The 15,872-nt window shown below is 41.9% G+C and overlaps 1 protein-coding gene across 1 annotated transcript in view; it reads left to right on the top strand.

The window, feature by feature from the left end:
• The first annotated feature begins 14,959 nt into the window (after positions 1-14,959).
• LOC126260351 (lipase 3-like) overlaps positions 14,960-15,872 on the top strand; it is a 166,937-nt gene continuing 166,024 nt past the window's right edge. Inside the window, exon 1 of the mRNA XM_049957677.1 lies at positions 14,960-15,106. Within this exon, the coding sequence (XP_049813634.1) occupies positions 14,960-15,106 (147 nt within the window). The remainder of the gene's footprint in view (positions 15,107-15,872) is intronic.

Raw genomic sequence — 15,872 nt, 5'->3', positions numbered from 1 at the left:
ATGCGTTGGGGAGACGCATTGAAACACAACCACATGCACCACCGACCATCCAGCAGTTGTCAACCGTGCTGATGGAGGAATCGAACGCCCTCTCTGAAGAATCCATTACCAACCTTGCAGCCAGCTTGAGAGCACGTTATAGAGCATGCACTGCAGTTCAAATGGCTCTGAGCGCTATGGCACTGAACTTCTGAGGTCATCTGTCCCCTAGAACTTGTTGTTGTTGTTGTGGTCTTCAGTCCTGAGACTGGTTTGATGCAGCTCTCCATGCTACTCTATCCTGTGCAAGCTTCTTCATCTCCCAGTACCTACTGCAATCTACATCCTTCTGAATCTGCTTAGTCTATTGATCTCTTGGTCTCCCTCTACGATTTTTACCCTCCACGCTGCCCTCCAATGCTAAATTTGTGATCCCTTGATGCCTCAAAACATGTCCTACCAACCGATCCCTTCTTCTAGTCAAGTTGTGCCACAAACTTCTCTTCTCCCCAATCCTATTCAATACCTCCTCATTAGTTACGTGATCTACCCACCTTATCTTATAACTACTTAAACCGAACTAACCTAAGGACATCACACACATCCATGCCCGAGGCAGGATTCCAACCTGCGACCGTAGCGGTCGCGCGGTTCCAGACTGTAGCGCCTAGAACCGCTCTGCCACTGCACTGCAGTCCGTGGGGATCACACACTCTGTTGGGAACCATGGCCTGCGTCTTGTAATGTCTCGAGGACCATCATGAACCATGGGGACTTCGGTGTAATTATTTCCTTTGAATAAAAGGCAATGTCTCTCGATGTGAAAGATTCCGGAGATAAAACTTCCCCTCATACAGATCTCTGGGAGCGGAACAGATTGAGAGTAGATATATTTTAAAGGAAGAAAGGGACAATGAAGGAAGGAAAGATAAGGATAGGGACATGGAATGTGAGGAAACCACTGCAAGCAGCAAAGCTAGAGAATCCAAAACAGGCGATGAAAAGGAACAGATTAGATGCCCTTGGTTTGTGTGAAATTAGATGGGAAGAGAATGGGGAGATAGAAAGTGGAGATTATAAGCTCTTTTACTCAGGGCAAATCAAGAGTGGTGAAAACGAAGTAGGAATAGTGATAGGGCAAAAGCTGAAAAATAAGGTAATGAAGGTACAATATCTTGAGAGAAGACTGATGATGATACGAGTGAAGGCCCTTGGTTGGTGTGAAATGAGATGGGGAGAGAAATGGGAGATAGAAAGTGGAGATTATAAGCTCTTTTACTCAGGGGAAATCAAGAGTGGTGGAGTAGGAATAGTGATAGGGCAAAAGGTGAAAAATAAGGTAATGAAGGTATAATATATTTATGGAAGACTGATGATGATACGAGTGAAGGGTAGTTCAAAAGATTTAGTGTTAATACGGGTATATATGCCAACCAGCCAGCATAGAGATGAGGAAGTGGAAGAATATTATGAGAAAATACAAGTTATCATCGAGAAAGAAGATAGAAATGCCTGCTTTATCAGCATGGGGGACTGGCATGCAGTGGTGCGTGAAGGAAGGAATGAAGATACAATACGAAAATTTGGATTAGGAATAAGAAGTGAGAGAGGTGAACGACTAATTAGTTTCTGTAAAGAAAATTCATTAACAGTGGGTAGCACATTATTTGAACACCACAAAAGGAGACATTTCACATGGATATCAACTTAGAACAGGGGAAGATATCAGTTGGACTACATCCTGATTCAAAAAATGGTTTAGGAACTGTTTGAAGAATGCCAAAGCTTATCCTGGAGTGAATATAAATTCAGATCACAACCTAGCAGTGGGAGAAATACAAGTAAAATTGAAAAAGGTCTGGACAGGTAAAGCAAAAGAAAGACTAAACATAGAAAGACTCAAAGACGTAAGAAAGGCATCAGATTTGGAAAACAGATATATGGAAAAATGGGAAAGAGGTAGTGTTGATGGAAGTGTTAATGATAAATGGATAAAAATGAGGGAAGGACTCATGGACTCTGCCTAAGAAGTACTAGGAATTAGAGTATCCCAAAGAACCAGGAAAGAATGGATAACAGAAAACATGTTGAAAAAGATTAAAGAGCTGTGAAAGTGGAAAAAATGTAGAAAGTGAAGAAGGCAAAAAGAGGTACAGGAAACTGAATAATGAATTAAGAAGACAAACTGAAGAAGCAAGGGAAAAATGGATGAAACAGAAATACGATGAAATAGAGAAAATGGAGAAAGAAGGAAGGTATGAAATGATGTATAGACTGGTTAGTGAGACAGGTTTTGAACGCAAAAGAAAGAAGAATAACTTGGAAACAGAAAGAGCGGATGGTACTCTAGCAGAAGAACCGCAGGAGGTTTTGAACAGATGGCAAGAATATACTGAATGTCTGTATAAGGGGGATGAAATACAAAGCGAAATTAAGGTTGAAGAGGAGCAATATGTGCCTGAAGATGGAAAGGGATTCACCATCTTGGAAGAAGTAGAAAAGGCGCTGAAGGAGATGAAGAATAGAAAGGCATATGAAATCGATGATTTGCCAGCAGAACTATTGAAGAGTCTGGGAAACAAGGCAAGAAAAGAAATAATCTACCTCTGTACTGAGATATATGACAACGTGGAATGGCCTGAGGACTTCCTTGGAACAGTTATGGTACTAATAGAGAAAAAGAGGAAGACTAAAAAATGTGAAGAGCGTAGGACCATCAGTCTAATTTCTCATGAATCGAAAGTGTTGCTGAGGGTGTTGAACAGAAGGCTATATGGCAAGCTGGATAGAGGGATTGCAGAGGAGCAGTTCGGATTTAGAAGAGGAAAAGGAACAAGAGATGCTATTGGTCTGGGGAAAGATATATGGAAAAAGGTAGAGAAATCTTTGCTGTTTTTATAGATTTCAGTGGAACAAGCTGATGGATATTTTGGAGAGGAAAAGAATAGATTGGAAAGAGAGACGACTGATACAGAATCTATATTTAGACCAGAAAGTAAGGATAAGGATTGGAAATGAAGGAAGTAGAATTTGACGAGGTGTTAGACAAAGTTGTTGCCTTTCCCCACTGTTGTTTAATGCACATCTTGAAGAGATTATTGTGAAAGGCTTAGATGGGGAAAGAGGAATATGTATTGGTGGAAAGAAAATAGAATGTATAAGATTTGCTGATGACATGGTATTAGTGGCAGAAAGTGAGCGGACAGTGAATAATATGCTGAAAGATCTGAATGAAGCTTGTGTGGAATATGGGATGAAAATAAACACAGCAAAAATATAAAGAGTATGGTCCTCAGTACAAGACGCAGACTGTCCAATATTAAAATAGGACAATCTACCATTAGCCAAGTAATTGCATGCAAATATCTTGGAAGCACAATAACTGAAGACTTGAGATGTCACCAGGAGGTGAAAACACGAATTGCCATAGCGAAGGAGGCATACAACAGAAAGAGGAGACTGTCATGTGGCAAATTAGATAAAGGTCAATGGAAAAGGCTTGGCAAATTTTCGGTCTGGAGTGTGGCATTATATGGAGCAGAAACATGGACGCTTAGACGAGAGTGTGAAGAAAGGTTAGAAATATTTGAGATGTGGATGTGGAGGAGAATGGAGAGTATAAGCTGGATAGAAAGAATGAGTAATGAAAGAGTATTGGAAAGGGTTGGTGAGAGATGTCTGCTGAAGGTTACAAGAGAAAGGAGAAGGAACTGGCTTGGACATTCATTATGAAGGGAGTGCTTGTTAGCAGATGGTTTGGAAGGACTGGTTTGTGGGAGAAGGCCGGCCGGTGTGGCCGAGCGGTTCTAGTCTGGAACCGCGCGGCCGCTACTGTCGCAGGTTCGAATCCTGCCGCGGTCATGGATGTGTGTGATGTCCTTAGGTTAGTTAGGTTTAAGTAGTTCGAAGTTCTAGGGGAGTGATGACCTCAGATGTTAAGTCCCATAGTGCTCAGAGCCATTTGAACCATTTTTTTGTGGGAGAAGACCGAAAGGAAGAAGGAGATACGAGATGATAGGCGACGTAAAGGGAAGAGGAAATTATGCGGACCTGAAGAGCATGGTAGAAGACCGGACAGCCTGGAGAACTACCATGTGAAAACCTGGCTTTTGGCATAACAGTAATGATGATGACGATGAATAAAAGTGTCATTTCTGTTCGTCCCACTACATATTTCTTTAACTTTTTTTCTTTGATCAGTCTTCTGACTGGTCTGATGCGGGCCATCGTGTATTCCTGTCAGGTGTCCATCTCTTCATCTCACTGTAGCACATGCAAAATACGTCCTCAATTAGTTGCTGAATGTATGCCAATGTGTGTCTTCCTCTACAGTTTTTACCCTCTACAGATCCTCTAGTAGCATGGGAGTTATACCATGTTGTCTTAACAGATGCACTACCATCCAGTCCCTTCTTATTGTCACTGTTTTCCATATATTCCTTTCCTCGTTGATTCTCTGGAGAACCTCCTTATTCCTTACCTTATCATTCCACCTAATATTGAACATTCTTCTGCAGCACCGTCTGCCGCGATAGCTGAGTGGTCAGCGTGGCGGGCTGTCACGCCAAGGGGCCTGGGTTCGGTTCCCGGCTGGGTCGGAGATTTTCTCCACTAAGGGACTGATGTTGTGTTGTCCTCATTATCATCTCATCATCAACAGTGGAAGGCAAGGGGAAACCACCACTGGAATCACTTCTCTAGACTCTCATGCGGTGGACCTCTGACGAGGCTTCCCCATGACAAGACCTGCCGTAAGGCAGAACACAAAGTTAAGTTTTTCTGTAGCACCATATCTCAAGTGCTTCGATTAAATTCTTTTTCGATTTTCCCACAGCCCATGTTTCATTACCGTACATCTCTGCGCTCCAAACGTACAAAATTTTTTTCTCAAGGCGCATGTTTGATGCTAGTAAGTAGATTTCTCTTTTCTAGGAATGCCCCTTTTACCAGTGCTAGTCTACTTTTTATGACCTCCATGTTCCATCCGTCATGGGTTGTTTTGCTGTCCAGGTAGCAGAATTCGAGAAGTTCGTCCACTTCGTGATCGTCAGTCCTGATGTTCAGTTTGTCTCATTTCTGCTATTTCTGATTACTTTCGTCTTTCTTCGATTTATTCTAAATCCATACTCTGCGGTCATTAGACTGTTCATTCCATTCAGCATGTTCCGTAATTCTTCTTCACTGCCACTAAGAATAGCAATGTCATCAGTGAATCTTATCATTATTTCCTTTCACCTTCAATTTTAATTCCACTCTTGAACATTTCTTTCATTTGTGATTGCGATTGTGCGATAATTCTCGTATTTGTACTCCTGAAATCTTTACAATCGTGTGGAAGATGTTTTTCCGAAAGTCACCTGGCATATCGCCTATCATCTGTTCTACACACCAACGCGAATAGTCGTTATGTTGCCACTTCCCCCAATGATATAGAAATTCCGATGGTATGTAATTTATTCCTTCTGTCTTATTCGATCTTAAGTCTTCCAAAGCTCTTTTAAATTCTTATTCTGTTACTGGATCCCCTACCTCTTCTATATGACTACTATTTCTTCTTCTATCACATCAGACAAGTTTTCCCACTCATAGAGGCCTTCAATGTATTCTTTCCACCTAGCCGCTCACTCCTCCGCATTTAACAGTGGAATTGTCACTGAACTTAATGTTACCGCTCTTGCTTTTAATTTCACTGAGTGTTGTTTTCACTTCCCTATATGCTTAACCCGTCCTTTAGACAATAATTTCTTTTTCGATTTCTTTTTAGCTTTAATGCACTTCGTGTTTATTTCGTTTCTAAGCGACTTGTATTTCTCTGTTCCTGAATGTCCCTGAACATTTTTTTTCTTCTTTCGTCGATCAGCTGAAGTATTTATTCTGATACCCATGTTTTTTTCGCAGTTATTTTTCTTGTACCTACGGTTTTCTTTCCAACTTTTGCCTTTTCCCTATTTGGAAATGTCCATTCATTTTCAGCTTTGCTGCCTATTGAGCTATTCGTTATTGCACTGTCTCTAGCCCTAGAGAACGGCAAACATATCTCTTCATTTCTTGGTACTTTCGTATCCCACTTCTTTGCGCACTGATTCTTTCTGACTAGTCTCTTAAATTTCAGCCTACTTTTCACTATTACTAAATTCCGATCTAATTCTGTATCTGCTCTTAGGTGTGACTTTTAACCCAATATCTGATTTAGGAATCTCTGCCTGACCATGACGTAATATAATTGAAATCTTCCCATATCTTCCGGCCACTTCCAAGTGTACCTTCTAATCTTGCGCTTCTTGAACATAGTATTCGCTATTTCTTACTAATTTTTATTGCAGAACTTAGTCTTTCTCCTCTCTCGTTTCTATTACCAAGCCTATATTCTCCCGGAACCCTTTTCTCTACTCCTTCTCCTTCAACCGCATTCAAATCCCCAATGACTATCAGATTTTCGCTATCTTTTCATCAGTTTCTCTCATCTTCTGGTTGCGACTTCGGCATGTATACATGAGCTATTGTTGTCAGTGTTGATTTGCAGTCGAAGCTGATGAGAACTAATCTATCAGTGAACTCAGTAACTCACTCTCTGCCCTACCTTCCTACTCATAACTAATCCTACTCTGGCTATACAATTTTGTGCTGCTATTGATATTACCCTATACTCGTCCGACCTGAAATTCTGGTCTTCTTTCCATTGCACCCCACTGACATCACTTCAGCTAGATTGAGCCTTAGCATACCCAGTTTCAGATTTTCTAGCATCCCTACCATGTTCAAACTTCTGATATGCCTCGCCCTGACCCGTACAACGTTATCCTTTCGTTGGTTATTCATTCTTTTTCTCACGGTCACCTGCCCCTTGGCAGTCCTCTCCCAGAAATCCGATTGGGGGACTAGTCCAGAACATTTTTAATTAAAGGCCACATGTCCTGTCGATACACATTACATGTCTTTAATGTAGTGATTTCCATTGCCTTCTGCGTCCACGTGCTGTTGATGGTTGCTGATTCTTCCTTCATTGGGCGCAGTTTGCCACCTCAAGGGCAAGATAGTGTCCTGAACCTCTATCTGCTCCTCCGCCCTCTGCGACAAGGCCGCTGACTGAATGAATGTGACTTCTTATGCAAGAAATCTCCCGTAATCTGTGGATTGATAAAACTATGGCTACTAGCAGTACTTGAACTCGCTAGCAAGCGAGGAGCTAGGAGTAGTTAGATGTCAGGCACAAAATACGTACATAGCACCTCACTGAGAAAAATCGGTTAATTGTATTTAACAAGTAGCGCAAAGCGTTATTACGAACATTTCTTTTACAGGTGAAGTTTGAGAAATACAAATGGATATAATCCAAAAACACCTGTAAAAAATAGAATTTAAAATTTAAGCGTTATGAATTTGAGATTTCAGATTGTGACCTCGTGTGGAGCTGGACCTCACTCAGTTCTGTCTCAAAATTTTTTATACAGAGTAAGCCTTATTAACGTTAAAAATTTCCAAAGTAATATAGGTGACCCTGAGACAGGTAATTTAATGTAAGACACATGGAGCTGCAAACACCAGGAAATACCTCAAAAGAGGAAGACAAATGTTGAATATGTCATTTCACCAGATGTCTTACCTCACTGCATGTTTAGTAATTGTATAGCCCAGGGTACTCAGTTTTCATACTTGTATTATCCCATGTGATACGGTAGTTCTTGTGGTAGTAGTAATACAAGATTAGGTGGGCAATGTGTAGAACTGTCCCCTACCAGCGAGGATAGGATCAACAAGCCCAACAGCTGCACCTGCAGTGAGGTATGTCATCTGATGACATCACATGTTCAACATTTGTCACCCACCTGTGGACTACTTCCCAACGTTTGCTGTCACATGTGTCTTATATTAAATTATTTGTCTCAGTGTCACTTATGTCACATTGTTCTTTTTTTAATGTTAATGTTAAGCAGTGTATGTGTTTATGTCTGGGATCGCTCCACAAACCACTGAATCGATTTCAACCAAATTTGTCACACGAAAACCAGGCCTCACGAGTATCAGCAGTTTGGAGTTTGAACATCCCAACTCCAATATGAGCAGAGATATGGGCGAAAATGGATTTTTCCCTGCCCTTGGTGCAGGCTGCCATGCACAGCAGGTGTGTTGTGTAGAAACGTTATTGGCTTGCCAACTCAATATACTTTGCGGGGTGGCCTACATGTCAGGGGCAAAAAACGTTTTTCCAGACCATGACATGTAGGCTGCTCTGCATGACAGGGGTATTTTGTTGGAGTGGTATTGGCCTCCTTTATCGATCTGTTTTGCATGGAAGCCTGTACATCAAGGGCAAATGAATGGTTTTCAAGCCTCTCGAAGGTAGCTTGCCCTGCATGACAGACATATTTGGGAGTAGTAGTGGCTTGCTGTATTGAATTGTGCTGCAGAGGCTACACATGCCAATGATCATGGCTGTGGACAGATTGAGATGTATAGAGGAGGAGATGAAAAAGAAGAGTAAGGGGGAGGAGGAAATTGACAGAGAGAAGGGAGGAGGAGGACATGCCTGAGGCAGGCGGTTTGTGTAAAGTGATGGTGGGCAGGTGGAAGAAGAGGGGAAGTGCAGATGGAAAGAGAGATGGGAAGTACAATATGATCAGAGGGAAGGGGAGGAAGATATGGTCAGAGACAAGGGTGGAGGATATGGACAGAGAAGGAGGAGGAGATGAAGAGTCAGAGAGATCAGGGAGCAGGCAGTTGAGGTGGACAGACAGAGGGAGGAAAAGGTGGAAACAGACAGGGGGATGGAGAGATGTATTCAGTATTGTGTTGAATGCATACTTTGGCACAGCTGTCGGGGAAAGGTTAGCAAACTCGATAAAGCACATTATGAATTGATGTGCTACTAGGACAGAAAACATTTTAATTAATAACATTTCCAGAATTGTACATGAAGCCTGAATGAACATTTGGCTAACGTATCAGTTAACACCAGTAAACACACCAGATCAGAATAGGCTTGGATTTGGTGAAAATGGTCTTGGCGGCTTTGTCTGATACTAGTGGGCCGGCAGCTGTGGCCGAGCGGTTCTAGGCGCTTCAGTCCGGAACCGCGCTGCTGCTGCGGTCGTAGGTTCGAATCCTGACTCGGCCATGGATGTGTGTGATGTCCTTAGGTTATGTAGGTTTAAGTAGTTGTAAGTCTAGTGGACTTATGACCTCAGATGTTAAGTCCCATAGTGATTAGAGCCATTTAAGCCATTTTTTGATACTTGTGGCTAAAGAAATCATGGGCAAAGTGGGATTAGTGAGCTGCAGTTATCGGCACTTGAAGGATTTCTTTGATGTGCACCATAGTGTGTAGACTGTGTGAACAGTTATTCAGAGCTATCCACTGTGCCATAGTTTTCTTTCAACTACGTATGTTGTATGGCTTTAGATTTGAGTTAACATTGATTTTATTTAAAGAGTTTACTGGTTTCAACATAGGCAATTTACGTCGCTTAAATTGTTTGTACCACAGCTATTCCAGGTTTGTTGATTCGTTCCTGTCTATTGGATTTGAATCCTGTTTGTAATTTATATATTTGGCAATTAGGATTTATGTAAGTTCAGTTTAATTATTTGCTGTTTTAGTTTAACCCCTGTGGACAGTGTTGTTTCAGTTTTATTTATATTCTTTTATAGAACTGGTCTGAGGCAGCAAAACTTAAAACCGAGCTACGTACGTTGCTGCATTCTTTCTCGGCTGAGATTTGCATTCTACCTGATTTCATGTTTCGCTATTCCTGATCTGAGGCTCTTTAATGAGACAAATGTTACCTGCTTATGAGTGTTCAAACAATCTTCCTCTGTTTCTCGTAAACATTAAATTATATAGAGCTACTTGGGAATGCGATTTGATAGAATGAAGAATCATATACCTGCTCAAAGTCAAAGTCAGTTCATGTATCCGCGTGCCGTATGACTAACAGTCCTTCTCCTTGGATGGCCAACCTGCAGTTATCAGTGGTCATGACTGAGAGCGAAATCATTCAGAACATCTTTAGGTCGGCGGGGTGGATAGGGCGCATGGCCACTGGTGGGATGAGAAGGAGGTGGTTGCTTAGCTACACAGACAAAAGGATTATACCACACTTCCAAGTTCATATCAAGGCACTGTACGGTTCATTGGTACTGAATTATGACTCCTCAGAGTGAGCAGGAAGGTCGGAACATGAAATTTGTCCGGTGCAAAGCCGTCCTCACACAAGACAAGGCAGCTGACTTTGATGTGTACGTGGACGACAAATTCAGCTGAACCTAGCGACCATGTCAAACGCACACAGTGGTTAACGCGATTTGGAACAGCAGCCCTAAGCTCTCCAGCGGCACCTATTGGCTGTAACCGGCTCACAAGCCATGGAGGTTGTTTAGGAAAATAGAAACACATAAATTTCCTACATTAGCCCTATTAAAACACGAATTTCCTCCCTTATCAACATGCTAGTCACATAGTTATGTCTTTAGTATATGTAAACAAGAACTTCAGCATGAACGTGTTTTCAGACAAAAATGAAAATTCCATGACCAGTCAGTAAGGACATCAGCTTACGAAAGGTCACAAAAGCGGACAAACTCGCTTCTGTGAGTGAGAGAGAAAGAGATACACAGATAGATAGATAGATAGATAGATAGATAGATAGATAGACATTTAGACACACACACAGAGAGAGAGAGAGAGAACCCTTTGGAAAACGCAAAAGTGAATAAAAAAAGAAATTGGATGCAACAAGATGTTAACAGCTTGGTAACCGAGCTCATCTCACCAACACGCTACTCAAAATTTGAGAATAAATGACATTGTATTTTATATTATGATCTGAAAATTTTAACCGGTGATATAAAGTGATATTTAATTCGATAAAACCCATCAAGAGTAAGGAGTCTGATGAATTTATGAATTTTCAATGTGCCGTTGCCTTGAAACGGCACTCTTTGATAATACAGAAGTTGTAATATAAAAATATGTAAATACGACAATTCTTAAACCACCAATATAACGTTTCCTGTCACTTTATTACAAAAGATTGTACCAATAACGACACGTTTTCGAAAGGACCTCAATGTGCTGTTGCTTTCAATCAGCATATATTCATAGAAGTTAATTTATAATACAAAACTCAGAAAGTACGGGATTTAGTCGAAAATGATAAAATCCAGTACGAAGTCTCCAAATTTCTCTTTGATCCCTTGGCGTTAGGAACTTGCTTATTAATAATAGTGATGTTGTAATTGTTGGTTGGTAATATTTATTGACAAAATGCAACCTAACGCTGGATTGCGTATTTACGGCTATCCTGTCTAGCCGTTTTTTAGTACGACTTTAAAAGAGAGAGAGAGAGAGAGAGAGATTATTAATTGATCACCGATGCGTCGGTTCTCGATTGTGTTCAGGAGACGTACGGATTGATTACGCGAATAATTGACCTTTTGACGCGGATTGCTTTCACGCAATCAGATTTTTCGATGAAAATATCTAAGCGACCTATTTGAATATAAAAATGGAAATGAAAGCAAATTAGTTGAATTTCGTAAGAGAAAGATTAAGAGATCGGAAGTTGAACACATTAGTGGTCTCCCAAATACAATCGAGACACCACGATCAATAGCGAACCTGTAACAAAGCTGATATACAATTTGAACATTTTTGGTTAGTGAAAGAAAAGAATAAGAAGAAAATTACTGCATCGTAAAATATTTTGAATAAATTGGCTTTAAACTACTACACATTGACAAATACACAATAAATGCATGAATTACATCTGATATTTCTTTTGTAATGGTGCAGTCCAATAATCGCTGCTTTGTCAGTCCGTTCCTTCTTAAAATTAAATGTCCTGGCGTGTGCGTAAGTACATTGTATCTACACGGGAGTTACAGAAACGTTTGTTCGTCGTTTCACATAGTTTTTACACAAAATAAAAATACAACATGTAGCAATGCTATGTAGTACGTCTTAACATGTCGCCGACCATAAGTATAAGGCATAATGAAGTCTCTAGAATATTTCTTAACAAAAGATAGATTGTTCTTTCTTCTGTTTCGCAGCTTCTTGCTCTCAAGCGCTGGGGCAGTGATTTTAAATATCTGCGCCCAGCGGGTCATAGTGTTTACTTAGAGTATTTAAACGCTGGACGCGCGTTTTGGTATATACGCACATTAAACAAAAATATTTCATCTCTTTACTCTCGCGCTGTGATGCTTACAAGGGAACTTCCCCATCGCGTCCCCCTCAGGTTTAGTTATAAGCTGGCACAGTGGATAGGCCTTGAAAAACTGAACACAGATCAATCGAGAAAACAGGAAGAAGTTGTGTGGAAGTATGAAAAGAATAAGCAAAATATACAAACTGAGTAGTCCATCGGCAAGATAGGCAACATCAAGGAGCGTCTGAGCTCAGGAGCGCCGTGGTCCCGTGGTTAGCGTGAGCAGCTGCGGAACGAGAGGTCCGTAGTTCAGGTCTTCCCTGGAGTGGAAAGTTTACGTTCTCTATTTTCGCAAAGTTATGATCTGTCCGTTCGTTCATTGACGTCTCTGTTCACTGTAATAAACTTAGTGTCTGTGTTTTGCGACGTCACCGCAAAACCGTGCGATTAGTAGACGAAAGGACGTGCCTCTCCAATGGGAACCGAAAACATTTGATCGCAAGGTCATAGGTCAACCAATTCCTCCACAGGAAAATACGTCTGATATATTCTATACGACACTGGTGACGGCATGTGCGTCACATGACAGGAATATGTTGTCGGCCCACCGTACTTGTACACTTGGCGAATGGGTAAAAAGATCCTTCTACCTTGCCCGATTTAGTTTTTCTTGTGGATGTGACAATCACTCCGAAAAAAGTGATGAAAACATAAGAGTTTGTCACACAAACTGCAACAAATGACTGCAACAGTTTCACAGTCGAACAATTTTCCCTGTGTTCCGTCAAAACATATGTTTTTACATCGCATCGGACGGACGGACGGACAGATAATAATTGTCTGAAAATAAAAAAATTAAACTTGTCACTCGAGGGAAGACTTGAACCAAGGACGTCTCGTCCCGCAGGTGCTCACGCTAATCACGGGACCACGGCGCTCCTGAGCGCAGACGCTCTTTGATGTTGCCTATCTTGCACATGGACTACTCAGTTTGTATATTTGCTTATTTTTTTCATACTTCCACACTACTTCTTCCTGTTTTCTCGATTGATCTGTATTCAGTTTTTCAAGGCCTATCCACTGTGTCAACTTACAACTAAATCAGAGGGGGGTGTGATGGGGAGGTTCCCTCGATAGTATCTTTACGAACTACAGCTCGTTGGCTGTCCTTTTCTTTAATGACAAATATCTCACATGCAAAGTAACTGAAATCCAATAATATTACAGTTTCATGCTAGGCAATGCCCCCCCGGTGTGAAATGACAGGCAGTGACGTCACAAAACTCGTACAGCTCCACGTCGACGTCAGCTAACTTGTCCAGTGTGAGGTCGGCCAAACCGTTCCTCCTCCCCCAGCAGCAGCGAGCTCCAGGGATAAACGACGTGCTGTGTCATAACTGGAGCGGATGGCACTGTTGGGGCGCCACGGCCCCCCCCCCCTCTCCCCCCCCTCCCACCACCGTGAAGCAATACTGACCTTACGACTTATCTTAGAAGAAAGATTAAGGAAAGGCAGACCTACGTTTCTAGCATTTGTAGACTTAGAGAAAGCTTTTGACAATGTTAACTGGAATACTCTCTTTCAAATTCTAAAGGTGGCAGGGGTAAAATACAGGGAGCGAAAGGCTATTTACAATTTGTACAGAAACCAGATGGCAGTTATAAGAGTCGAGGGACATGAAAGGGAAGCAGTGTTTGGGAAGGGAGTAAGACAGGGTTGTAGTCTCTCCCCGATGTTATTCAATCTGTATATTGAGCAAGCAGTAAAGGAAACAAAAGAAAAATTCGGAGTAGGTATTAAAATCCATGGAGAAGAAATAAAAACTTTGAGGTTTGCCGATGACATTGTAATTCTGTCAGAGACAGCAAAGGACTTGGAAGAGCAGTTGAACGGAATGGATGGTGTCTTGAAGGGAGGATATAAGATGAACATCAACAAAAGCAAAACGAGGATAATGGAATGTAGTCGAATTAAGTCGGGTGATGTTGAGGGTATTAGATTAGGAAATGAGACACTTAAAGTAGTAAAGGAGTTTTGCTATTTGGGGAGCAAAATAAGTGATGATGGTCGAAGTAGAGAGGATATAAAATGTAGACTGGCAATGGCAAGGAAAGCGTTTCTTATGAAGAGAAATTTGTTAACATCGAGTATAGATTTAAGTGTCAGGAAGTCATTTCTGAAAGTATTTGTGTGGAGTGTAGCCATGTATGGAAGTGAAACATGGACGGTAAATAGTTTGGACAAGAAGAGAATAGAAGCTTTCGAAATGTGGTGCTACAGAAGAATGCTGAAGATTAGATGGGTAGATCACATAACTAATGAGGAGGTACTGAATAGGATTGGGGAGAAGAGGAGTTTGTGGCACAACTTGACCAGAAGAAGGGATCGGTTGGTAGGACATGTTCTGAGGCATCAAGGGATCACCAATTTAGTATTGGAGGGCAGCGTGGAGGGTAAAAATCGTAGGGGGAGACCAAGAGATGAATACACGAAGCAGATTCAGAAGGATGTAGGTTGCAGTAGGTACTGGGAGATGAAGAAGCTTGCACAGGATAGAGTAGCATGGAGAGCTGCATCAAACCAGTCTCAGGACTGAAGACCACAACAACAACACGTGTCATAACTGGAGGCGGGTGGCACTGTTGGGGCGCCACGGCCCGCCCCCCTCTACCCCCTCCCCCCCCCCCCCCCCCCCGCCCCCCGCAGACGGGTCGTCGCTCGCGACCTTGCGGGCCGAGGCACTGGGCCACGGCTGCGTGCGGCCTTCACCCCCCCACCCCCCCACCCCCCACCCAGTAAGTCGCTACTGGACCACGAGACAGCTCGCTATATGTGTGGGTCGCCGGACGGCGCGGCGCGAGTAGCAATGGAAGGCCCGCGCAGTGCGACCGCCGGCGCGGCGTTGTCGCTGGTCATGATGGCGGCGACTGCCGGCGCCTACGTCTTCTCGTACGACGCTGACATCTTCAGGACGACGGTGAGCCACGCCACACTCCGTACTCCATTACTTGATGGGAAATACATCCATTGCAGGGAAAGGTTATGTTCAAGCGTCTACTTAAGCACCTTAGTGAAAATAACATACTGTCAGAGTTTGGGTTTCTTAAGGGTTCTGTTATTGAGAAAGCTATTTACACTTACAGCGAAAATGTCCTTAATTCATTGGACAACAAATTAGAGGCAAGTGGCATATTCTGTGAGCTGTCAAAGGCATTTGGCTGTGTGAATCAAGTAAATTAAAATATTATGGCGCCACTGATAGTGCTGCAAAGTGGTGTCTCTAATAGAAAACAAAGGGTGTCATTACGTAACACTTCAGCAGTAGGCAATCAGACATCATCTGACTGGGAAGAAATTACATGTGGTGTTCTCCAAGGTTCCATACTAGGTCCACTACTGTTTCTTGTGTATATTAATGACCTGTCATCTGTTACATTACCAGATGCCACGTTTGTCTTATTTGTAGATGATAAAAACATTGCAATAAATAGTAAATCAAATATAAATTTAGAAAGGGCAGCTAATAAAATTTTTACTGGCATTAATAAGTGGTTCATAGCCAATTCACTGTCATTAAACTTAAAAAAAAACCACAATATGCAGTTCAGAACTTCCAAGAGCTTTCCTTCTGGTGTGTGTATGAAATATGATGACATGGAAATAGGAGAAGTTGAGAGTGTAAAATTTTTGGGATTACAATTTTATAATAAATTCAGTTGGGAGCAACATACTAACGAACTGCT

This window comes from Schistocerca nitens, chromosome 5, assembly GCF_023898315.1.
Source record: "Schistocerca nitens isolate TAMUIC-IGC-003100 chromosome 5, iqSchNite1.1, whole genome shotgun sequence".
Taxonomy (NCBI): domain Eukaryota; kingdom Metazoa; phylum Arthropoda; class Insecta; order Orthoptera; family Acrididae; genus Schistocerca; species Schistocerca nitens.
The sequence above is the reverse complement of the archived record's forward strand: the minus strand, read 5'-3'. Positions and strand labels throughout refer to the sequence as shown.